Source organism: Macaca mulatta, chromosome 12, assembly GCF_049350105.2.
Source record: "Macaca mulatta isolate MMU2019108-1 chromosome 12, T2T-MMU8v2.0, whole genome shotgun sequence".
Taxonomy (NCBI): domain Eukaryota; kingdom Metazoa; phylum Chordata; class Mammalia; order Primates; family Cercopithecidae; genus Macaca; species Macaca mulatta.
In genome coordinates, this window is record NC_133417.1 from 64,988,391 (window position 1) to 65,013,828 (window position 25,438).

The window sequence follows — 25,438 nt, forward strand, 5'->3', positions numbered from 1 at the left end:
GACGGGGTCTTGCCATGTTGGCCAGGCTGCTCTTGAACTCCTGACCTCGGGTGATCCACCCACCTCAGCCCCCAAAGTGCTGGGATTACAGGCATGAGCCACTGCGCCCATCTGGGTGTTTACTATGTTACTCTATTTTTCCATATGCTTGAACTGTATGATCATAACAAACCTATAGTCTTGGTCAGACCACGTGCCCCCAATTTCTCACTTTGATTGGAACCATAGATTGTGATTACCATAGATCGTAGCTGTTTTAAATATGCTGACCCAATGCATAATATTCCCTAGCTGTGTGGCCTGTTCTTACCACCCAGAGCTTAAACAACCTACGGGGCAGAATCCGAGTGTCTCTCTTTTTTCAAGTCTATGCATCTTTAAATTGCTCTCTTCATCCAAATTAACAGCAATAGGGAAGAACCCTGGATGAAGTATTTCCTGGTCTTAAAGCACTCTGCAATTAATAGGGAATTCATCTATTGGTTTAGCTGTCAGGCAGCTCTGCTCCACCCTTGGGTTCTGTACTTTTTAAAGTTGGTTACTTGACCAGGAGCAGTGGCTCACACCTGTAATTCCAGCATTTTGGGAGGTCGTGGTGGGTGGATCATTTGAGGTCAGGAGTTCGAGACCAGCCTGGCCAACATGGTGAAACCCTGTCTCTACTAAAAACATACAAATTAGCTGGGTGTGGTGGCACACGCCTGTAATCCCAGCTACTCAGGAGGTTGAGGCTGGAGAATCTCTTGAACCCAGGAGGCAGAGGTTGCCGTGAGCTGAGGTTGTGCCACTGTACTTCAGCCTGGGCAACAGAGGGAGACTCTGTCTCAAAAAAAAAAAAAAAAAAAAAAAAAAAAGAAAAGGTGGTAACTTTATTTTAAAGTCTGTGTCTCTGGTGGTCTAGTGGTCTGCTTTTTCACTACAGCACCCCAGGTTCAATTGTGAGTTACCTCAGTGATTGTGACTGTAGATTCAGATTATCTGGGTTCAGATCTTGGCTCTTACATGCAGTTTGCTTTGCTATTTTGGGTTCTGTAGCCATAAGAGGGAGTTTAAATGATAAAATGAGTGCAAAATCCTGAACCCCCAGGCTGCCACCTAATAAGCTCTCGACAAACGTTCCCTATTACACTATTATTATCATAGTCATAGTTGCATATCATCTCTAGCCCTCACCCCTATAAAGTGAAGGACTTGGTCCAAACACCGTGATACTGTTAGCATCAAAAGAAGTTTTATGGTTGCTGATTAATTTGCTGCTCCTTATAAGAAAGATGGTGAATAGAAAAGAGCAAAAACATTGACAGACATGAAAACTCTGACCCCTCAGCTGGAGTCTCTTTCTAGAACACAACTCTAAAATGCCCTCATTCTGTTTTTTAGGCAAAATATTAGTTTACTAGTCTGCTGATGCTCTCTGAGACTTCTTCAGTCAGGCACTACATCTTATTCTCCTCTATAGTCACAAACTTTGGCCTAGTTCACGGGAGGTACTCATGATATGTTTGAGAAATGAAGGGATGAATGACTATGCAGTCCATAGCATCTTAGTTTCAATGATATGCTAGGTATCCTGTGTGTTGTGTAAATCTCAAAGCATTTAGACCTTGCATTATTTAAATCACATTTTAGATCCGGCACAGTGGCTCACACCTGTAATCCCAGCACTTTGGGAGGCCGAGGTTGGTGGTTCACATGTGGCCAGGAGTTTGAGATCAGTTTGGTGAACTAACATGATGAAACCCCGTCTCTACTAAAAATACAAATATTAGCTGGGCATGGTGGCGCACATCTGGAATCCTAGGTACTCGGGAGGCTGAGGCATGAGAATCACTTGAACCTGGGAGGTGGAGGGTACAGTGAGCTGAGATCATGCCACTGCACTCCAGCCTGGGCAACAGAGTGAGACACTGTCTCACGAAAAAAAAAAATCTCATTTTATATTTCTGCAAGTATTGGCTTAATCAGGCATCTCATTAAGGTCCTGCTTCAAACCTGTACCTTTTTCTTTCTTGTGTTTACTTTCTCAATTATGAGGCTTTGAGTTCTTTAGAAGAAAAGTACTATGTGTGATCTAAGGAGTAACTGATGATTTTTCATGGTTAAGATTTATCAATTAGCTTGGAAAATACTCCCAACAACTCTGACTGATAATCTGAGGACATAAGGTTTATTTCCAAATCTTGCCTCTCTAAGGCATGTTTTCATTAATGAGGAAAGTGTAGGCAGCTGGCCCTCCTCAGTCTTTGTTCCCAGATACTATCAGTTAAGGAGAAATGAAAATACTTTCCATTACACTTAAATAAAGAGCAATTTATTACCTCCATGGAGATGTCTTATAACCCAGAAGTTGTCATTTTACTCCTAGATGATTTTGTTTTTACTAAAATCATAAGTTTGGAATACTCCATCCACTACAGAATGAGATTGATAGGATAAAGAATATCTAGACTGTGCCCTAAAATTAGCTACATTACAGCTTATTAAACTTTGTTATTTGTGTGGAGATCATTGGAATTCATGGTAATTTCCCTCCTCCAGAATCAAGGTCATTGACTGTTGAGGCTGGAAGTCTTCCCACCCAGTCTTTTTATTTTCTAAAAACTGAGGCCAGAGAGATAAAGAGATTTCCACTGGAGCAAAATTGCTTTGATCTTTCCAACAGGGACATTATAAAACGAAACAATAATAGAACAGGCTAACAAATAGCAAAGGGGTCCAATGTTTATTTTCTTTCTCTATTTTCTCTGCCTCTTTTCCTCCCTTGCTGCAATGAAAAGCTCAAAAGAACCAAGTAGAAGAAAGAAGAGGTAAAATAATAGCTGGGTTATTGATTCCTGAAAAATGGAAACTTACGTATGGTGGATAATCTCCACAAGCCACGCAAGGACATCAGGTTCATGGCATATGTGGCTGCTCTTTATGTTTGTTTATAGATCTAATGGTCATCAGGTGTGTGCTTGCTCAGGGTGTTCCTTTTATGGCCTGCTAGAAGGCTGCGAGCTTCTCCAACATGTTGGTCCTGAGACTGATGGCAGAGTGTTCTTTCCTCATTGCCATCTGCGTCCAATGTGGGAGAGATGGAAGAAGGGACAGCCAGGGCTGCAGAAGGTCCTGGCAATGGTCAGGTGCCGCCCCTTGCTCTGTGCACATGGGCTTCCTCAATCTTAACAAGTATTTGTCATGCAAAACTCCAAGTCTTTCTCTTGACCCAATTTTAGAAAAGATGAAGTGCTTTTATTGCAATTTGTAATTCATTTCACAAAAGCTACTGAGAATCTACTGTGCTTTGAGAATTGGCCTAAACAGATGAGTAAGACCTGTTATTCTCCTCAAAGAGCTAATGATTGAGGGGTTTTTGTCTCTAGAGGAAAGGTCCCTTTGGCTGCATAAAAACCTGCTTGTACTCCCCTTCTCTCAGGCTTTAGAAACATTGCTTTGTCCTAATAGCCAAGAGATATTAATCAGTGGTCACAGAAGTTAGTGAGTAAACTGGAAGTACCAGTATACTTCTTGTTTACTTTCTAATTGCTGTGTTTCAGCATTACACACAAATACCAGGTCATATAATAATTATTGCTATTAACTTCACTAAAATCATCTTTCAAGCCAGATGTAGGTATTTTGAATAGATATAGGATATTTTAAAGCCTTGGAAATAACCCACAGTGATTAACAATAAGATTCGACAACATCATAAAGAATATTGATTTAATTGCTTTTTATCTCAATAGCTCACTAGGAAAGAGAAACTATTCAAATAAGACAGTTAAGGTTTAGTGGCCTGATACTATCTATCGTAAAATTAACAGTAAACATTTTAAAATAACAGAGGAAATATAAACACTTTTTTTTAACTTGGGTAATTGAATCCTGATTCAAAATGGTAGTTAGCTCTAGAATGTAATATACTACCCACTGCTCAGTCTATTATCATCATTATCTTTTGAACCCTATAATTGGACAAACAGGAAACTATTCATAATAATAAGTTTGTTCAAAAATATTCTGTTGGCTGGAGCCTGGGGTGCACACTACAGTCATACTGAACTAAAGGCAAAACTGCTTACTTTATGCTTTTCACCTTTCATCTCTGTTACAACAATGTACAGGCACACTACACGCCTGGGCAGTCCAAAGCATCCTACCACAATTACTAAAAAAACAGTCATTTTTCCTGCATTCCATGAGTGGGCAACATAAATTTAATTTGCTGCAGACAGGGCCTTCGTCGAACCTAAACCTGTGCTGCCTGTGCAGGCAAGTAACTATGCTTAACATGTAACTCGGGCAAATAATTTTCCTTCTGGAATTTTCATGAGATCTAACCACTTAATCATTTTATTTATTCTATCACTGGTTTTTATTTTTCAGTGATTCTTCAGTAGCTACGTTCCTTATATCACAGTTATCCAAACATCAAATTGCACAGGACTCCTGCACACACAGGACTCCTAAAAGATGTGAACTGAAAGGCAACACAAGCCACTAGTGGACCGTTTTCAGTTTTCATTATCAATAAAAGGGAAGATCAGCATTTTCATGCTGCATGAAGGCTTCAAGGACGTGCACTGTTGCTGTTATTATCTTTAGGCCAGGCTGCTGCCTGCCCCCACTAATACAGATGGAATGATGAGCCCATCAAAATAAAAATAAAACAATGAAATGGTCAGAGTCATAGAGCGGGTGGCTGACCTGGACTGTCATATGACCCCCTGAAAATGTCCCTTTGAATTTAGTGAAGGCTGGATGGTAAAGACCACAGATCATGACAGAACATAAATTCACCTCATAATGAGATTAGAAGACAGGCAAAATCGATGTCCTGCTGTTACATTAGAGGCAGGCTCTAATCTGGCATTTTCCTCGGAAATGATCATTTCCCTTGCAACAGGGGAATCATGGACGCAACTAGCTTAAATCCGACAGATTCTGTTTTGCCATGTAGTGATTTTTCATCTTCCTCTGTCTTTTTAATAGCGGTTTTGGGGAGACGTATAAATGAGTTGTGAGTCTTAAAGACTATTACCAAAGTGAGTTATGGAAGTCTATGTTCATGATCATCAATCGCATTCCCTAGACTCTCCTTTGAAGAAAAGTCCTGTGCAACTCCTTCTCCCACTCCTAAACTGGAGCCTTGCTGTGGAGAAGGTGTTGTGACCCCCAGGGTCCTCTCACACTAGCCTTAAGGATCAAAGGCAGAATAGACTCACTATTGTATTTGGGGGTATTTAAAAAAAAGTCTCAACTGCAACTCTACTACTTAAAACTACTGGAAACAAATATCACATACTAAAAAGCCTGAAGAAAATGCCCAGATCAGGTGAACCCACATGGTCTCTGTGTAGAACAAAGGCTTCAAGTACGGAGCTTGATTGCAAGGAACTTCCTTGGTTTGCAGCAGAAGGCAACCTCACCGGGGAGTACAATACCCTCCTCTCATTCAAAATGCAAGATAGCATCTCCTGCTGGATCCTTTCTACAGAACCTGATGCAGGTTCATGGGGCTGTACCGTCCTTAGTAGTGAGTGGCATTTAATCAAAGCCTTCTGTGACATAATCTGAGAGTTTCAGAAGCCCTGTGAAGTCACCAAGCAAGTTAAGAGGTCCTTTCAAAAGGAATGAGAGATCAAACTCTGTATTTAGGAGCATTTGACGCTTCTGCACAGAAGGCACAGACTATTTAATTTCTCTGCATTATTTTTAGGGCCCCTGCTGAAGACTCCTTACTTCTCTGTAAAACTGTAGATTAGGAGTAAATCAATTCAGGGCATTTGACATATTACTTTTCCTAGGCTAGGAAAAAACCACAGAAACCTTTTGTATGTGCATATGTTGTATTTTTTTGCAGTTTGCACAGTGGTTTGGGGACAGCACTTCATCTAATGAAACCGTTCCCTTTTTCCAGTTGGTGCTTCCATTCAAACACTTGAGCTGCAATCCAGCTGGTTTAAGGGGTAAATTATTTTTTGGCCCCATATAACAAGTTTTTTTCCTTTAACTTTCCACTTCTCAATAGCTTGTGTCTCTGTGTGTGTCTTTTCTAAGTATCTAATTTGCAAATGCCAAAGAAGGTGAAGCCAATTCTCCTCCCATTCTTAAGATTTTCTCTGTTCTCTGTTAACTCCCTCATCAGATGAAATAATTCAAGGGGACAGAGAATAAATTTTCTTTTAGGTAGGTGGTCCTATATTTGTTGATACTCTCCTCCAATCTATCTATTTCATTTCCTTAACTCAGTCTTTCTCATCCCACCTTATCTGCTCCCCATGCCCTACTGCACCTTGGTGTTTACAATTTAAATTGCAAGCACTAAATGAGTCCACTTAGCCAAACGCCCAGTACATTTGGTATGCGTTAATGATTATCTAATGGTCTTCCCATGTGTTAAACTCACAGAGTTAATGTTAAAGTTTCATGTCACATAATCTCCTTGAAGGAATTTCCCAAGATATTTTTGCTTACCTCATATAAATGAACTTGTTCTTGGGTTACAGCGAAGATCAATAACACGTTGTTTTGTACCAGTTTATCAATGAGTTGTCCAATTGTTGGATATTCCTAAAATTAACATATATAATTTTGCATCATCTCAATAAGATAATGTAAATAAAGAAAGGAATATTGATTTCAAAGATATCTTTCTGAGTTTGGCATTTCAATGCTCACAGGCATTATAGCTCTATCACTCTAAGTAAACAAATACACAATTAGCATTATTCACGTAGTTGGTTTAATAATCTTTTTCTAAATCTTATAAATCCAGTCAAGTCCTAAGAGTCAGTTCCTGTTGATGTGGTGTATCATGGTCTGCCACTTCTAAGAAGATCATTTGAAATTTATTTAAAGACTAACAGTGTGTCATATTTTCAAGGGTAGAGAAACATTTCTTTTCCTTCTAAGTGACACTTACCAGCAGGCTAGGGATGCTACAGTCGAGGGAGGGGCTGTTGGACTATGATATACGTGACTGAGGTGACTCTTGTAGCTCTGAAACTCCTATTGGAATTGGATGAGGTGGAATGAGGGTTGCTGAGGTATGACATACTATGACATTCCTGTACTAATCCTTGGGTTTGGTTTGACTGCCTTTTTAATATCACAAGTTGGTTGTATGGAATCCTGCAATATTTTCACAGGACAATTGAAAACTACATTGTACTTCTGTTCCATTGGCATGTTCATTCTCAGTGATATGAGTACTTTACAAAAAATAAAAGAAGCTTAATTTTTAAATTTGAATACGGACTTTACTTTTCAAGTTTGGAAAACATGATGTGCATCTGCCCATTATATGAATCTAAATGTGAATAATGTACAAAGAGGAAACTCAAGTGAGGTACTAGCCTGCTAACAATTAAATTAAGAATATGTTGATTATGACAGAAGTCAGCCAAAGGGAGGAACACTGATAAATAAGCCCTCCTGTACACTGATATGGAATATTCACATATTCTCAGTACTACTGGAGGATTTTCTTTAGGCATAGGGTTCAAGTTGAGAGAAAAGCGTAGTTTTGCCTAAAATACTGCAGTAAATTACCCAACTGCAAATTGCTGTTTCATATGTGATTTCCATCACATTTGGATTTTTATTAATAGAGATACCAAATTGTATCCATTTCCTCTGCTTTTTAACTGCATACAAATCCTTTATGCTGATGCCTAAATCCCTCCAGTGCCAGTCTCTCCTTATCTCCACATGTTACCACACCCCTCATCTGCTGTGCTAGTGTGTAGCCAGGATCACACCACATAGCCCTTCGTAGGTGAGCGAAGCTGGTTTTCTATTTAAATCAGATCTGTTGGTTTAATTCCCACAACCATATTGTAAGTTCAAGGCCAGGAACCACCTTGTATTATTTTTTTGGCCTGAGCAATCTGGCCCAAGTTTTGAGTACACAGGAAGTGCTCAGAGGACCTGGGGGCTATGTTGGAGACAGGCATAGATATGGTCTCTGGCTTCTGTGGATTTGTTTCAACTTATTCAGAAAGAAGGACTTGAACATTTATTAGCTGAGAAGGTCATATTAGGCATTAGGTAGTGTTAGCTTTTATGATCTTGCCTCATTCAAAATGGAGTTTTTGTGGAGCTTTTGAAAAGTTGCAAGAAAAGGGTAATGAAAAGGGGATCAATTTTCCAGTTTCTTGCCCCTCACTGACTAAAAGACAACATGTGGCTATCGTCACTGATATTGTAATATGAAAAGGCAGAGTATGTGATTAAAGAATATACACATTTGGGGAATACTACTGATCAAATGTTTGGGGAAAATATTCATGTTGAAATTTAGAAATTTAGGTCAAGGAATAGTAGTGAGTAATGAACTGTTAAGAGTTTTTAGAGAATAGCTTTCCAATTGACATTAGAATTCTAGGTTCCTGTCTCCCTCTTTCTCTCCTCTTGCACCCCCTCCCCCTCTCTTTCTCCCCCACCTACACCTCCACAGCATTGTTCTAAGAAGTCACTTAAATTCTCTGTACCATATTTCCCCAAGTGTTAAATGGGGAAAATATGACAATCGCAGATTGCTGCTTCAGAAATCAAATCTATTTCTTTGTTTTCTTTCTTTCTTTTTGAGACAGAGTCTTGCTCTGTCTCCCAGGCTGGAGTGCTGTGGTGCGATCTTGGCTCACTGCAAGCTCCACCTCCCGGGTTCACGTCATTCTCCTGCCTCAGTCTCCCGAGTAGCTGGGATTACAGGTGCCCGCCACCGTGCCTGGCTAATTTTTTGTATTTTTTAGTAGAGACGGGGTTTCACAGTGTTAGCCAGGATGGTCTTGATCTCCTGACCTCGTGATCTGCCCGCCTTGGCCTCCCAAAGTGCTGGGATTACAGGCGAGAGCCAATGCGCCCAGCCTCTATTTCATACATGAGTTGGCACTCACTATGTTCTAGGCACTGTGCTATCAGGAAACAGAGATAATAAACCAGGCCTGGCCCTGAGGATTGCGCAAGAAAGAGAGATGTAAGAAAACGTATTTCTACGTAGAGATGTGCAAGAACATATCTGCATATGCAACTGAAGGGAAAGATGATTGCTTCAGAGCCTACCAGAGGTCAAAGAAGGCTCTCTGGGGACAGTAATGACTGAGCTGGCTTTTCAAGGATAATGAAGAGTTTCTCAGCAGGCTAGGAGGGAAGGATATTCCAGGCAGAGGGAATAACATGTGCACAAGCATGACAGCCTCATGGTCTGTTCAGGAAAAGCAGTTGGATACATAGGGGTTTATTGAGAAGATCATGCATGTCCAAAGAGCTCTGAAATTTCTTCCTGGTTTTACGAAAGTCAGTTGTTTTCTTTGAATGTCACTAGCATTTTATAAATTACAAAAAATAAGCCAAAGGTTAATAAGCACCAACCAAGCCATACCTGACTAGTTGTTACCCATGGAACATGAAAGCATGGCACGATTCAGGGACCATCATTCACTGCAAATCCTATATGGTTACTGTTCTGGTTTGGGTCCCTCCTTTCTGAGGCCGTGGCTAAGAACAGAATGAGCTGCCTGTATTGCTTCACCAGCACCAGGCTTTTTGAGAGGTTGGGGAGGTTCTGGGATCATGGGATTCATAGCACATCCAGCTTCCCACATGTCCCACTGCCCACCTATGCTCCGGTGGGAATCTCTAAGGATGGTGAGAATTGAACTGGGGCAACTTGTTAATCTCAGATTAGAAAATGTGCACGGCTTTCACCAAGCGTGAATTATTTCACATGTATTACACCAGTTGTTGCTTCATTCTCCTACTTATAGCCCTGAAAACAGTACAGAGTGCAGGTTACACACCAAGACAGTTGACATGGAGTATTCATTCTTGCTGTCCAAGTGACAGAGCCCATCATTAGGAATGACGATGCCTGCCAGTTTGCTGTCCATTCCAAAATGAGAATCAGCATCACTCACAAAGACCAGGAGGTGGAGGGAATCATTCCGCCAACCAATTTTTTCCTACAGTGAGAAACAAACATTTGTGTGATACTGGAGGGAGGCAGGCGTTTTATTGAGTGTGGATCAATTATGCTGGGACACATTTAGGTTATAAAAATAATATTGCTAGTCTATTTTAGCCTTTTTATCTATTGTGAATTGATAATATTAATGTTTTTAATAAAACATGAAATTCTGTGACATTTGCTTTTTCCTGGATAACATTTTCATATGATTTATGCTTCAGAAAAGCATAGCTCCACTACAATCAGTATTCAGTTGATCTTGACTTTTACATAGTTAAATTATTTTTACAATCCAGCTTTCAGTTCTCCAAAAAATTGAGCAGAGGAGTTCATAGATGGTCCCAAATCCAAATTGAAGCCAAACTCGTGAAAATGCAATGTTAAAGGGGCTCAAAGTAAGCCTGTTTCATTAAAATGTTACCCAGCATTTAGGCACATATTTCTCTTTCTAATGATGTCATCCAAAAATTATAAACCTAATACAAGGATAAGCATTGCTTATGAAAGTATGGCCCCAAGGTCCTGCTAATTAAAATTGTCTGTTGTTGGTGTTTAGTAAAGCCCTCCCCTTTAATTAATATTAGTTCAGGAACCAATTGGGTAAAAACGTATCCTGGCTGTTCCATCCCACATTATTCCTTTCCTTCCTCCTCTAATTCCCTAGTCCTCCCACTTTCTAGGAGCTTCAGCCTTGTTTATTTCCTGGTATTTTCCATGAAGGGCTCTTGCCTAAAGACAAGGGAATCATTCTTGTGGATACTTGTCAGATAGTCAAGGAGAAGCAGTGTTCCTGTGATGTTGTAGAGACAGCACACTTCCAAAGCTTACTTTGTTGGTTCAAAACAATAGCTATGTAGTCATATGTATGGACATATACTGATTCAGAGCATTTTAACTTTTTAAAATAAATGTTCTACCCTTGATTTTTACCATGATTAATCCAAAAACTAATCTGATCTTGATCTTTGAAAATTAATCATGCATAGCTATTGTTTCAACTAAATTTTCCCAACACAATGTTTTTAGATTATTCATCATAGGCATAAAGAACAGTCCCCATTTCAACATGATTTAATTAAATATTTGGCAAAAATTGTGTATTTTAAGAAAAATACAAAATGTAGAAATTTAGAGATCAAAGGAAAGGAAATTAGCTAATCTTTTTGAAGTAGAATTGTTAATAAGAGATGAACTTTATGTTAACAGCGTGAAACAGCACTCCCTTCAGCATACCTTACACACAGCAGCTTGCATAATTGCATCAAATCCACCTTCAGGTGTGTCGATATTAGCAGAAATTTTCTGATTCTTCACAATTTCATTGAATCTTTCAGCATCATTTGTCAATGGCAAAATGTGCTTGAATCCAAATGTAGGTAAACAGAAGTATGGAATACTACTGCAAAAGTGAGATGCAAAAATATTATTGATGAAATGTAATGGATCTGATAGCTTAGCAACATTCTCTTAAATGAAGATTAGTTTTTCTAAAGGGCCTGACTCTGTAACTCAGCTATGAATCTCACTGTTAAGGTTGTTGACATCATCTCCCACCCTTTCTATGTTGACCATATTAGCTAACACTTATTTAGAGCTTATTGTGTGTCCTGCACTGGCTCAGACTCAGATAACAGATAATCAGGTGATCAGACTCCTGTGTGTGTGTGTGTGTGTGTGTGTGTGTGTGTGTAATCACTACCTTCTATGGGCTCCCAACCAAAATTCACCACTAAGTTTATACAATGACAATTCCTTTGTATTCTGATATCTCAGGCTGTCATCAAGTATGAATCACCCTGTAGCAAGACAAGAGAGGAACCTGTCTTCTTTTTTCTCTGCTCCCTCCTGTACCACCAGGTCTGCCTGCCAAGGGCCCAACAATTGTAGCAGCATTCTTGGTTTGAGAGTCCAACTATACTGGGATTGAATAGGCCAGCCTAGAAATAAAACCACTACTTAAAGTACAACATTACGATGAAATCTGCACCAAAGATATTACAGTAGAACACAAAGGGCTGATCATGAGTTCAGCCACATCTTATTTTGAAAGCAAGTTTCTAGCTGTGCATGAAACTTTGGGCAAGTTACTCAACACTCCTGAGCTTTGGATTTTAAAATGAGGATAATCGTATAGAGGAGAGGTTCTCCAACTGAAGTCCCTAGACCAGCATCATGAGCACCACTTGGCAAATTGTTAGAAATGCAAAATCTGAACCACTACCCAAGACCTGCTGAGTTAGCTATGCTGAGGGTGGGCTTAGTGGCCTGTGTTGTACCAAGCCTGGATGCATGCTAAAGTTTGAGAATCATTGGTGTAGAAGTGCAAAGAGACAAAAAGGCATAGCCCCTGGTGAGGGAATGATGTGCTGCCTGGGGAAGAACTGGTTGATTCTTAATATGGGCACATGTGGGGCCTGGGCCTTGGCTCTGCAGGTCCAGTAGACTACTTTGTCAGCACGAGAAGGTGCATTTTTCAATGTTAGGCTTCAGTTCATCAAGTTAATCTGCCTGAGGTATACAGTTGATCTTCATTATTCACAGATTCTATATTTGTGAATTAACCTACTTGCTAAAATTTATTTGTAACTCCCTAATTAATACTTGCAGGGTTTTCTGAATCATTTGTGGACATGTGTAGACAGGCAAAACAAAACAAAACAAAACAAGAAAACCCAAAACAAAGCATCTCCCTATGTGCACATTCCCAACTGGAATCAAACACCGTGGTGCCCTGCCTTCTTATTTCAGGCCTCCAACTCTAAGTCAGTGTCTTTTTCACTGTCTACTTGGTGCTACCTTTCTTGCATTTTTATGCTTTTCATGGATGGTTTCACTGTTTAAAATAGCCCCCAAGCATAATGTTGAAATGCTGTTTAGTGTTCCTAAGTGTAAGAAGGCTGCGATGTGTCTCATGGAGAAAATAAGCTGTGTGAGACAAGCTTCATTCAGGCATGAGTTACAGTGCCTTTGTATGGAGTTCAATGTTTATAATTCAATGAGATCTATTACATACAGCATCTTTAAACAGAAGCACACATAAAATAAGGTTATGTAGTGATTTGTTGATGAAAATGTGATAGCCAGAGTCTCACAGGAACCTAACCCTACATTTTCCTTGGGAGCAATGATTCAATATTCGATAATTCATTGCTTGGGGCAAGTTTATGGAACATGACTACCATGAATAATGAGAATTAACTGTGTGTACAGATAGATCAGAGTGATCATGGATTCTTTCACACTGAGTAAGGATGCTCTCACTGGGACCAGAATGCTGGTGCCTGTGAGTACCATCATTTTCTTCCTATCAGTAGACTTTCCTTGAAAGCAGGTGAGGTTTGGATGTGTCCCCAGGCTTCAGAACAAGGGGAACTGGAGGACCCCAGCACTGAATGGCACAGTCCAAGATGGCCCAAGGCAACCACCCCAGAATGGATGCTCTTGGTCACATCTGACCCCTCCCCCATCTGTGGTCCGCTTCCTCAGCTAACACAAATTTGAAAAGCTCTCGCAACCAAAGGGACTGGAAGCTCTGGAAGTGTGTTGGCTGAGGCTCTTGGATGGATGTGGCCCACACTGGCCTCTGTGACATCCCCTTCTCTGCCCTGCCCTAGCCCACTAGGCCTGTCTATCCTTTCAGCTGCATCAAGACATGTAGTCTATGGGGTCCAGGGGCCAGTCTGTCGCTTTCAGGTAATTTTTATATTTCCTTTCCTAATTATTATGTTTAACTTTAACTCTCAGAAGGCAACCTTATTCTCTTATTTTTAATATTGTTCATCAGGTTTCACTGAAACTCTAAAGTGCTGACCACAGACTGTATCTACCTAGCAGGGTTGTCATGAGACTTGAATGAGATCAAATAGGCAAAGAATACAGCACGATGAGCTTTTCAGAGTTAATGCATAATAAACATGAGTGTCATTTCTTAAATAAATCACTTCACACAGTCTAGAACAGACCTAAGTACAGATAATGGATTTGGCTCCTGATATCTCTAGAATAATGTTTTTTCCTGATTAAAATAATAAGGCAGGTTCATTGAAGAAAACTGGGGTTTTACATGAAAGTGTAAAGAAAAGAATAAAAAACATAAATTGTAATTGTTGTGAGATGAATCATAGTTTATTTGATCATCTTTCTATTGCTGAGCATTTATTTTGAACATTTTTGTAATTAAATAATATGGTGATCCTTCTACATATATATTTACAAACTATTTCATATCCTTGCTTAAAATAAATTTTTTGATTGTGAATTGCTGGGTTATCTCTTGACTCATATTAGCAAACTGTTCCAAAAAGTTTGTATCCATTGCCTTCTGTGGTATTAGTGTACGGCATGGCATCATTTTTTTTTTTTTAACTATACTAGTTGATTAGCAAAAAATGGTATTTGTTAGTTTTAATTTTCATTTTATTATTATTAAGATTGAGTGCTTGTTTCCACTTATTAACACTGTGTATTTCTTCTTTTGGTAATTGCTAGCTGATATCCCTTGCTAAATTTCTTGTTCTAATTTAATTTTAAGAACCATCTTAAAAATATTAACCTTTTTTCTTTGTAGTTTGTCTTTTAATTTTGTTCATGATGTTTTTGGATATATATCTTAAAACTTTTGATGCAGACAAACTTCTTCCCACCTTCAAATATAAGATGCATTTTTAAAGTGTGATATGAGGAAGGAGCCTGATTTTTTTCAAAATATTTAACTTGTTAAATGACAATAATGCAGCCTTTGTCTTAATTGCCCTTATAGCACTTCAAATAGCTATGGCTGGTAGAAAATACATTGGATTTAGAATAAAAAGAGTGAACAGTTATCTATCTATCTTTTTTTTTTTTTTTTTTTTTTTTTTTTTTTGGAGATGGAGTCTCACTCTGTTGCTCAGGCTGGAGTACAGTGGCATGATCTCAGCTTGGCTCACTACAACCTCCGCCTCTAGGTTCAAGCCATTCTCCTGCCTTAGCCTCCTGAGTAGCTGGGATTACAGGCACCCGCCACCACACCCAGCTAAGTTTTGTATTTTTAGTAGAGATGGAGTTTTTACCATGTTGGCCAGGCTGGTCTCGAGCTCCTGACCTCAAGTGATGCACCCACCTCGGCCTCCCAAAGTGTCACGAGTACAGGCGTGCGCCACTGTGCCTGGCCAGTTATCTATATTTGGGCAAGTTATTCAACTTGGCAAAGAATACAGCATCACTGTATTCAACACCACTGGCCTCAGTGTCCTCCTCCATAAAATGGGGATGATTATAATACCTATTCCACAAAGTTGCCATGACGATCATATGAGATAAAAAGTATGTAATCATGTTAGGTACACCATTGTGCCTGGGACCTAACTATTCTTGGAAATTATTTAATCTATTATTTGGGGCTACTGGTTCATACCATACTGAAATGACATTTGAGCATCTTCCAGATCCACAGAAGTAGCAGTCCGATCTTTTTGTGAGAGATTTGCATCTTTGTTGGTTAGAATTATCTGCTATGTAGATTTTACTAGAACTCTGTGCCTTCGGAAAGTGGAATGAAATTTTAATTTAACTCACCAAAGAAATTCATGTGATAGGAGAGCTAAAGGAAAACAGAGTATCAGAGATGGCGCACGCCAGGGAATTTTGACTGGAGATTGCCCATGTTTTGTTCAGAGTTCATTTTCTTTTCTCTCTATCTTTCTCTCTCTCTCTGTCTTTTTTTTTTTTTTTTTTTTTTTTTTTTTGAGACAGGGTCTCCCTCTGTCGCACAGTCTGGAATGCAGTTGTGGTGGCACAATCTCAGCTCACTGCAACCTCCGCCACTGGGCTCAAGCAATTTTCCCACCTCAGCCTCCCGAGCCTCCCACGTAGCTGGGACTACAGGTACCACCATACCCAGCTAATGTGTGTATTTTTTATAGAGACAGCGTCTCACCATGTTGCCCAAGCTGGTCATGGACTCCTGAGCTCAAGCAATCTGCCCACCTTGGCCTCCCAAAGTGCTGGGATTACAGGTGAGAGTTCATTTTCTAACAGATGTTCATATTTTGCTGTTACTTTTTTAGCCTAGCAATTAAAAGAAATAGGCACCTTTCACCAAATTACTTGATTTTGAGGCCCCTAGATAACAAGAGATTTGCATTTAAAATGCAAAATAATTATGAAACACAATATAAAGAAGTACTACTTCAATTTTTTTGTTAAAATTTTAAATAAATATTTACAGAATAAGACTATAATTACATATGCCAAAGCATTAGTATCATCTTTTCCTGACTGAGGTTAGAAATGATTTCCATTTCTTACTTTTGTCTGTATTTTCACATAGGCTTATTATGTTTGCAATAAGAAACTATATACTGTATACTCATATATGTTTATGTGTGTGAACATAGAGGAAATTCATTCTAGCGTTTCTTTTTTTTTTTTTTTGAGACCAAGTCTCGCTCTGTCGCCTAGGCTGGAGTGCAGTGGCACTATCTCAGCTCACTGCAAGTTCCCCTCCTGGGTTCACGCCATTCTCCCGCCTCAGCCTCCCGAGAAGCTGGGACTACAGGTGCCCGCCACCATGCCCAGCTAATTTTTTGTATTTTTAGTAGAGACGGGGTTTCACCGTGTTAGCCAGGATGGTCTCAATCTCCTGACCTTGTGATCTGCCCACCTTGGCCTCCCAAAGTACTGGGATTACAGGCATGAGCCACTGCACCTGGCCCATTCTAGGATTTTTCTTTCTTTTTTTTTTTTTTGGAGATGGAGTCTCATTCTGTTGCCCAGGCTGGAATGTGGTGGTGCCATCTCAGCTCACTGCAACTTCTGCCTCTTGGGTTCAAATGATTCTCCTGCCTTAGCCTCCCAAGTAGCTGAGATTACAGGCATGCACCACCACATCCAGCTTATTATTATTATTATTATTGTATTTTTAGTAGAGACAGGGTTTCGCCGTGTTGGCCAGGCTGGTCTCAAACTCTTGACCTCAGGTGATCTACCCGCCTCGGCCTCCCAAGGGCTGGGATTACAGGTGTGAGCCACCACGCCCAGCCCATTCCAGCATTTTGTGCTTCAGTTTCCTCTTTTGAAAAACGACAATGAACTCACTATTGGTGTAAATTCAAAACAAAACAAAAGACACCACAGTATACATCAAATGATGTTTAAAAAATCCTTCAGCCAGGCACGATGGTTCACGCCTGTAGTCCCAGCACTTTGGGAGGCAGAGACAGGTGGATTACTTGAGGTCGGGAGTTCGAGGCCAGCCAGACTAACATGGTGAAACCCTGTCTCCACTAAAAATACAAAAAAAAAAAAAAAAAAAAAATTAGCTGGGCATGGTGGCACATCCCTGTAATCCCAGCTACTTGGGAGGCTGAGGCAGCAGAATCACTTGAACCTGGGAGGTGGAGGTTGCAGTGAGCCAAGATTGCACCATTGTACTCTAGCCTGGGCATCAAGAGTGAAAATCTGTCTCAAAAAAAAAAAAAAAAAAAAAAGAATCCTTCAAAATGTTTAATAGGGGAAGAAATTTTAAGTTTTGTGCAATTAAATACTTTTAAATACACATTAAACTCATTTATGCATATGAAAATGAAGAAAACACTTATTGTTGCTGTATCTTAGACAACAGCAAAAGAAATTCTGTTAAAAAATGTAAACCACTTCAGCATTCTTCACAGGGTGAGAAAAATTGTTAGTGACTCTCCATCCAGTAAAAATAAAAGAGCTACCCCATAAAGCATTAAAGATTTGATTAAAGAGGTGGGTTTTCTTTCTTTTTATAGAGCCTTGGACTCTCTATGTTGCCCAGGCTGGACTCAAACTCCTGGACTTAAGCAATCCTCTGGCTCTGGGACTACAGGCATGTGCCACTGCACCCGGCAAAAGGGTGATTTTTATTTTTATTAGTATTTAAGTTTATTTTATGTTTAGAGGTACTTGTGTGGGTTTGTTATATAGGTAAATTGTGTGTGATGGGGGTTTGGTGTGGTTTTTAAAGTGTGGTGCACAGACTCATGAGGGTCCCTGAGACCTTGCAGGAGGTCCTTCAGATTAAACTATTTTCATAGTGATTCAGAGATGTCATTTGCCTTCTTCACTGTGTTGACATTTGACTGATGATATGAAAACAGTAGTGAGAAGGCTGGTAAGATGATCAAATAGGAACAGCTCCAGTATGCAGCTTGCAGCGAGATCAATGCAGAAGACAGGTGATTTATGCATTTCCAATTGAGATACCCAGCTCATCTCATTGGGACTGGTTAGACAGTGGGTGCAGCCTACAAAGGGTGAGCCGAAGCAGGGTGGGGCGTCGCCTCACCATGGAAGCTCAAGTGGTCAGGGAACTCCCTCCCCTAGCCAAGGGAAGCCGTGAGGGACTGTGCCATGAGGAATGGTGCATTTCAGCCCAGATACTTCACTTTTCCCACAGTCTTCGCAACCCGCAGACCAGGAGATTCCCTCCGGCGCCTATTCACCAGGGCCCTGGGTCTCAAGCACAAAACTGGGTGGCTGTTTGGGCAGACACCTAGTTATCTGCTGGAGTTTTGTTCATACCCCAGTGGCGCCTGGAATGCCAGCGAGACAGAACCGTTCACTCCCCGAAAAGGTGGCTGAAGCCAGGGAGCCAAGCGGTCTAGCTCAGCAGATCCTACCCACATGGAGCCCAGTAAGCTAAGATCTGCTGGCTTGAAATTCTCGCTGCCAGCACAGGAGTCTCTGACACTGGAGCTTGGTAGGGGGAGGGGCATCTGCCATTACTGAGGGTTGACTAGGCAATTTCCCCTCACAATGTAAACAAAGCCACCAGGAAGTTTCGAATTAGGCAGAGCTCACCGCAGCTGGGCAAAGCCTCTGTAGCCAGACTGCCTCTCTAGATTCCTCCTCTCTGGGCAGGACATCTTTGAAAGAAAGGCAGTAGCCCCAGTCAGGGACTTTTAGATGAAACTCCCATCTCCCTTGGACAGAGCACCTGGGGAAAGGGGCGACTGTGGGCACAGCTTCAGCAGACTTAAATGTCCCTGCCTGCCAGCTCTGAAGAGAGCAGTGGATCTCCCAGCACAGTGCTCCAGCTCTGCTAAGGGACAGACTGCCTCCTCAAGTGGGTCCCTGACCCCCATGCTTCCTGACTGGGAGACACATCTCAGCAGGGGTCAACAGACACCTCATACAGGAGAACTCCAGCTGGCATCTGGCAGGTGCCCCTCTGGGCCACAGCTTCCACAGGAAGGAGGGAACAGGCAGCATTCTTTGCTGTTCTGCAGCCTCCGCTGGTGATACCCAGGCAAACAGGGTCTGGAGTGGACCTCCAGCAGACTTCAGCAGACCTGCAGCAGAGGGGCCTGATTGTTAGAAGGAAAACTAATAAACAGAAAGGAATGGCATCAATATCAACAAAAAGGACGTCCACCCAAAAACCCCATCTGAAGGTTACCAACATCGAAGACCAAACGTAAATAAATCAACGAAGATGAGGAAAAACCAATGCAAAAACGCTGAAAATTCCAAAACCCAGAATGCCTCTTCTCCTCCAAAGGATCACAACTCCTTGCCAGCAAGAGAACAAAACTGGATGGAGAATGAATTTGACGAATTGACAGAAGTAGGCTTCAGAAGGTGGGTAATAACAAACTCCTCTGAACTAAAAGATCATGTTCTAACCCAATGCAAAGAAGCTAAGAACCTTGGAAAAAGGTTAGAGGAATTGCTAACCAGAATAACCAGTTTAGAGAAGAACATAAATGACCTGATGGAGATGAAAAACACAGCACGAGAACTTCATGAAGCATATGCAAGTATCAAAAGCTGAATCGATCAAGTGGAAGAAAGGATATCAGAGATTGAAGATCAACTTAATGAAATAAAGCATGAAGACAAGATTAGAGAAGAAAGAATGAAAAGGAACAAACAAAGCCTCCAAGAAATATGGGACTATGTGAAAAGACCAAACCTATGTTTGATTGGTGTACCTGAAAGTGACAGGGAGAATGGAACCAAGTTGGAAAACACTCTTAAGGATATTATCCAGGAGAACTTCCCCAACTTAGCAAGGCAGACCAACATTCAAATTCAGGAAATACAGAGAACACAACAAAGATAATCCTCCAAAAGAGCAACCCCAAGACATATAATCATCAGATTCACCAAGGTTGAAATGAAGGAAAAAATATTAAGGGCAACCAGGACAGAAAGGTTGGGTTACCCACAAAGGGAAACCCATTAGACTAACAGCAGATCTCTCTGCAGAAACCCTACAAGCCAGAAGAGAGTGGGGACCAATATTCAACATTCTTAAAGAAAAGAATTTTCAATCCAGAATTTCATATCCAACCGAACTGAGCTTCATAAGCGAAGAAGAAATAAAATCCTTTACAGACAAGCAAATGCTGAGAGATTTTGTCACCACCAGGACTGCCTTACAAGAGCTCCTGAAGGAAGTACTAAATATGGAAAGGAAAAACTGGTACCAGCCACTGTGAAAACATACCAAATTGTAAAGACTGTCGAAACTATGAAGAAAATGCATCAACTAATAGGCAAAATAACCAGCTAAAATCATAATGGCAGGATCAGATTCACGCATAACAACATTAACCTTAAATGTAAATGGGCTAAATGCCCCAATTAAAAGACACAGACTGGCAAATTGGATAAACAGTCAGGACCCATTGGTGTGTATTCAGGAGACGCATGTCACGTGCAAAGACACACATGGGCTCAAAATAAAGGGATGGAGGAAGATTTACCAAACAAATGGAAAGCAAAAAAAGCAGGAGTTGGTTTAAAACAGATTTTAAACCAACAAAGAGAAAAAAAGACAAAGAAGGGCATTACATAATGGTAAAGGGATCAACACAACAAGAAGAGCCAACTATCCTAAATATATATGCACCCAATACAGCAGCACCCAGATTCACAAAGCAAGTCTTTAGAGACCTACAAAGAAACTTAGACTCCCACACAATAATAGTAGGAGATTTTAACACCCCACTGTCAATATTAGACAAATCAATGAGACTGAAAATTAACAAGGATATTCAGGACTTGAACTCAGCTCTGGACCAAGCAGACATAATAGACATCTACAGGACTCTCCACCCAAAATCAACAGAATATACATTCTTCTCAGCACCAAATCGCACTTATTCTAAAATTGACCACATAATTGGAAGTAAAACACTCCTCAGCAAATGCAAAATAACTGAAATCATAACACACAGTCTCTCATACCAAAGTGCAATCAAATTAGAACTGAGGATTAAGAAACTCACTCAAAATCACACAACTACATGGAAACTGAACAACATGCTCCTGGGTAAAAAATGAAATGAAGGCAGAAATAAAGAAGTTCTTTGAAACCAATGAGAACAAAGATATAACGTACTAGAATCTCTGAGACACAGCTAAAGCAGTGTTTAGAGAGAAATTTATAGAACTAAATATCCACAGGAGAAAGTAGGAAAGATCTAACATTGACACCCTAACATCACAATTAAAAGAACTAGAGAAGCAGGAGCACACAAATTCCAAAGCTAGCAGAAGATAACAAATAACTAAGATTAGAGTAGAACTGAAGGAGATAGAGACACAAAAATCCTTTTAAAAAAATCAGTGAATCCAGGAGCAGGTTTTTGAAAAGATTAACAAAATAGATATACCACTAGCCAAACTAATAAAGAAGAAAAGAGAGAAGAATCAAACAGACACAATAAAAAATGATAAACGGGGCATCACCACTGATCTTACAGAAATACAAAGTACCGTCAGCGAATACTATAAATACCTCTATGCAAATAAACTAGAAAATCTAGAAGAAATGGATAAATTCCTGGACACATACACCATCCCAAGACTAAATCAGGAAGAAGTTGAATACCTGAATCAACTAATAACAAGTTCTGAAATTGAGATAGTAATTAATAGCCTACCAACCAAAAAAATGCCCAGGACCAGATGTATTCACAGCCAAATTCTACCAGAGGTACAAATAGGAGCTGGTACCATTCCTTTTGAAACTATTCCAAACAATAGAAAAAGAGGGAATCCTCTCTAACTCATTTTATGAGGCCAGCATCATCCTAATACAAAAGCCTGGTAGAGACACAACAAAAAAAGAAAATTTCAGGCCAATACCCCCGATGAACATTGAAGTGAAAATCCTCAAGAAAATACTGGCAAACCGAATCCAGCAGCACATCAGAAAGCTTATCCACCACGATCAAGTGGGCCTCATCCCTGTGATGCAAGGCTGGTTCAACATATGCAAATCAATAAACATAATCCATCACATAAACAGAACCAAAGACAAAAATCACATGATTATCTCAATAGATGCAGAAAAGGCCCTCAACAAAATTCAACACCCCTTCATGCTAAAAACTCTCAATAAACTAGGTATTGATGGAACATGTCTGAAAATAATAAGAGCTATTCATGACAAACCAAAAGCCAATATCATACTGAATGGGCAAAAGCTGGAAGTATTCCCTTTGAAAACCGGCACAAGACAAGAATGCCCTCTTTCACCACTTCTATTCAACATGGTATTCGAAGTTCTGGCCAGGACAATCAGGCAAGAGAAAGAAATAAAGCGTATTCAAATAGAAAGAGAGGAAGTCAAATTGTCTCTGTTTGCAGATGACAAGATTGTATATTTAGAAAACTCTATCATCTCAGCCCAAAATCTCCTTAAGCTGATAAACAACTTCAGCAAAGTCTCAGGATACAAAATCAATGTGCAAAAATCACAAGCATTCCTATACACCACTAACAGACAGAGAGCCAAATCATGAGTAAACTCCCATTCATAATTGCTACAAAGAGAATAAAATACCTAGGAATCCAACTTACAATGGATGTGAAGGACCTTTTCAAGAATTACAAACCACTGCTCAAGGAATAAGAGAGGACAAAAACAAATGGAAACACATTTCATGCTAGTGGATACGAAGAACCAATATCGTGAATATAGCCATACTGGTCAAAGTAATTTATAGATTCAATGCTATCCCCATCAAGCTACCATTGACTTTCGTCACAGATTTAGAAAAAACTACTTTAAATTTCATATGGAATCAAAAAGGAGCCCGTATAGCCAAGACAATTTTAAGCAAAAGAGCAAAGCTGGAGGCATCATGCCACCTGACTTCAAACTATACTACAAAGCTACAGTAACCAAAACAGCATGGTACTGGTACCAAAACAGATATACAGACCAATGGAACAGAACAGAGACCTCAGAAATAATGTCACACATCTACAACCATCTGATCTTTGACAAATCAAGCAATGGGGAAAGGATTCCCTACTTAATAAATGGTGTTGGAAAAACTGGCTAGCCATATGCAAAAAACTGAAACTGGACACCTTCCTTACACCTTATACAAAAATTAACTCAAGATGGATTAAAGACATAAACATAAGACCTAAAACCATAAAAACCCGAGAAGAAAATCTAGGTAATACCATTCAGGATATAGGCATGGGCAAATACTTCATGACTAAAACACTAAAAGCAATAAAAGTCAAAATTGACAAATGGGATCTAATTAAACTAAAGAGCTTCTGCACAACAAAAGAAACTATCATCAGAGTGAACAGGAAACCTACAGAGTGGGAGAAAATTTCTGCAATCTATCCATCTGACAAAGGGCTAATATCCAGAATCTACAAATAACTTAAACAAATTTATAAAAAACAAAAAACAAACAACAACAACAACAAAAATCCCATCAAAAAGTGGGCAAAGGATATGAACAGACACTTCTCAAAAGAAGACATTTATGTGGCCAAGAAACATGGAAAAAAGCTCATTATCATTGGTCATTAGAGAAATGCAAAGCAAAACCACAATGAGATACCATCTCACGCCAGTTAGAATGGCAATCATTAAAAAGTCAGGAAACAACAGACGCTGCAGAGGATGTGGAGAAATAGAAATGCTTTTACACTGTTGGTAGGAGTGTAAATTAGTTCAATCATTGTGGAAGACAGTGTGGCTATTCCTCAAGGATCTAGAATCAGAAATACCATTTGACTTAGCAATCCCATTACTGGGTATATACCCAAAGGATTATAAATCATTCTACTATAAAGACACATGCACACGTATGTTTATTGTGGCACTGTTCAAAATAGCAAACGCTTGGAAACAACCCAAATGTCCATCAATGGTAGACCAGATAAAGAAAATGTGGCACATATACACCATGGAATACTGTACAGCCATAAAAAAGGATAAGTTCTTGCCCTTTGCAGGGACATGGATGAAGCTCAAACCATCATACTCAGCAAACTAACACAAGAACAGAAAACCAAACAGCATGTTCTCACTCATAAGTGGGAGTTGAACAATGAGAACACATGGGCACAGGGAGGGTAACATCACACACCAGGGCCTGTTGGGAAGTGGGAGGCTAGGGGGAGGGATAGCACTAGGAGAAATACCGAACATAGATGATGGGTTGATGGGTGCAGCAAACCACCATGGCAAGTGTATAACTATGTAACAAACCTGTACATTCTGCACATGTACCTCAGAACTTAAAGTATAATAATAATAATAAAATAGAAAAATCAATACTTCCCAGTACTTTAAGATTTGTCTGATGAGAATGGTAGTGATATTAACAAATGTGATTTTTTTGATATTGTATCATGAAATCTGTAAGGTCTGCATAGCTCACTGAATCAATATTTTACAAAGAACAAAGCATCATATTACAAAATCATACACTGGTTTTAAAAAGCCATTCAAAATGAAAAGAGACCAATGGCTTTTCAGATTAACAACATGAAACATTCACTGATGTTTCAGATTCCTCGTTGAAACTATTTCACCTGTTATCTAGTTTTACCTGTTATCTACTATCACCTGTTATCTAGTTTGAAGGTAATATCGAAGAAGAATGTCCACAGGCATTGAAAAAAGCGATTACATGCTTCTTCCTTTTCCAACTACATGTTTATATGAGGTTTGACTTTCTTCATGGAATTCAATTTTTGAAAAAGGCAAAAGATTAAATGCAGAAGCAGATAGAGAATCCAGTTGTCTTCCATTAAACCAGATGTTTAAAGAGATTTCCAAATATATAAAACAGTGCTGCTCCATTTTAGAGCAGAAGGCCTGTTAATTTTTGTTTTGTTTCAGAAAATACAGTTATTTTTCATAAAAACATATTACAGTAATATGCTGTGGGTTTCTTATTATAATTATTAAATAAATCAATAGATAATTATTTTAAGACATTTCTATTTTACTTTCTAGTATGATGATTATGGGTATATATAACCCACATAAACTAAAGCTCTTGGGACTCTTAATTTTTTAGAGTCTAAGGGAGTCCTGAGATCTAAAAGTCTGAGGACTACTAGATTAAAATAACTAGAGATAAATTAGTAAGTGGTAATGAGAGGAAGCAAAAATTAACATTTGTTTTGAATGTCTGTTTTGTTCTGAGTTCATTCAGTCCTCACAATTACTCTAGGAGGTCAATATTATTATTCCCATTT

At 39.6% G+C, this 25,438-nt stretch overlaps 1 protein-coding gene across 16 annotated transcripts in view; it reads right to left on the reverse strand.

Annotated features, from left to right (window-relative positions):
- ITGB6 (integrin subunit beta 6) overlaps positions 1-25,438 on the reverse strand; it is a 161,956-nt gene that overhangs the window by 71,253 nt on the left and 65,265 nt on the right. For all 16 annotated transcript variants that reach the window (XM_077957099.1, XM_077957101.1, XM_077957108.1 and 13 more), the window contains 3 exons: positions 11,189-11,354; positions 9,789-9,950; positions 6,463-6,558 (listed from right to left, as the gene is read on the reverse strand). In XM_077957099.1, coding sequence (XP_077813225.1) covers positions 6,463-6,558; positions 9,789-9,950; positions 11,189-11,354 — 424 coding nt within the window. The remainder of the gene's footprint in view (positions 1-6,462; positions 6,559-9,788; positions 9,951-11,188; positions 11,355-25,438) is intronic.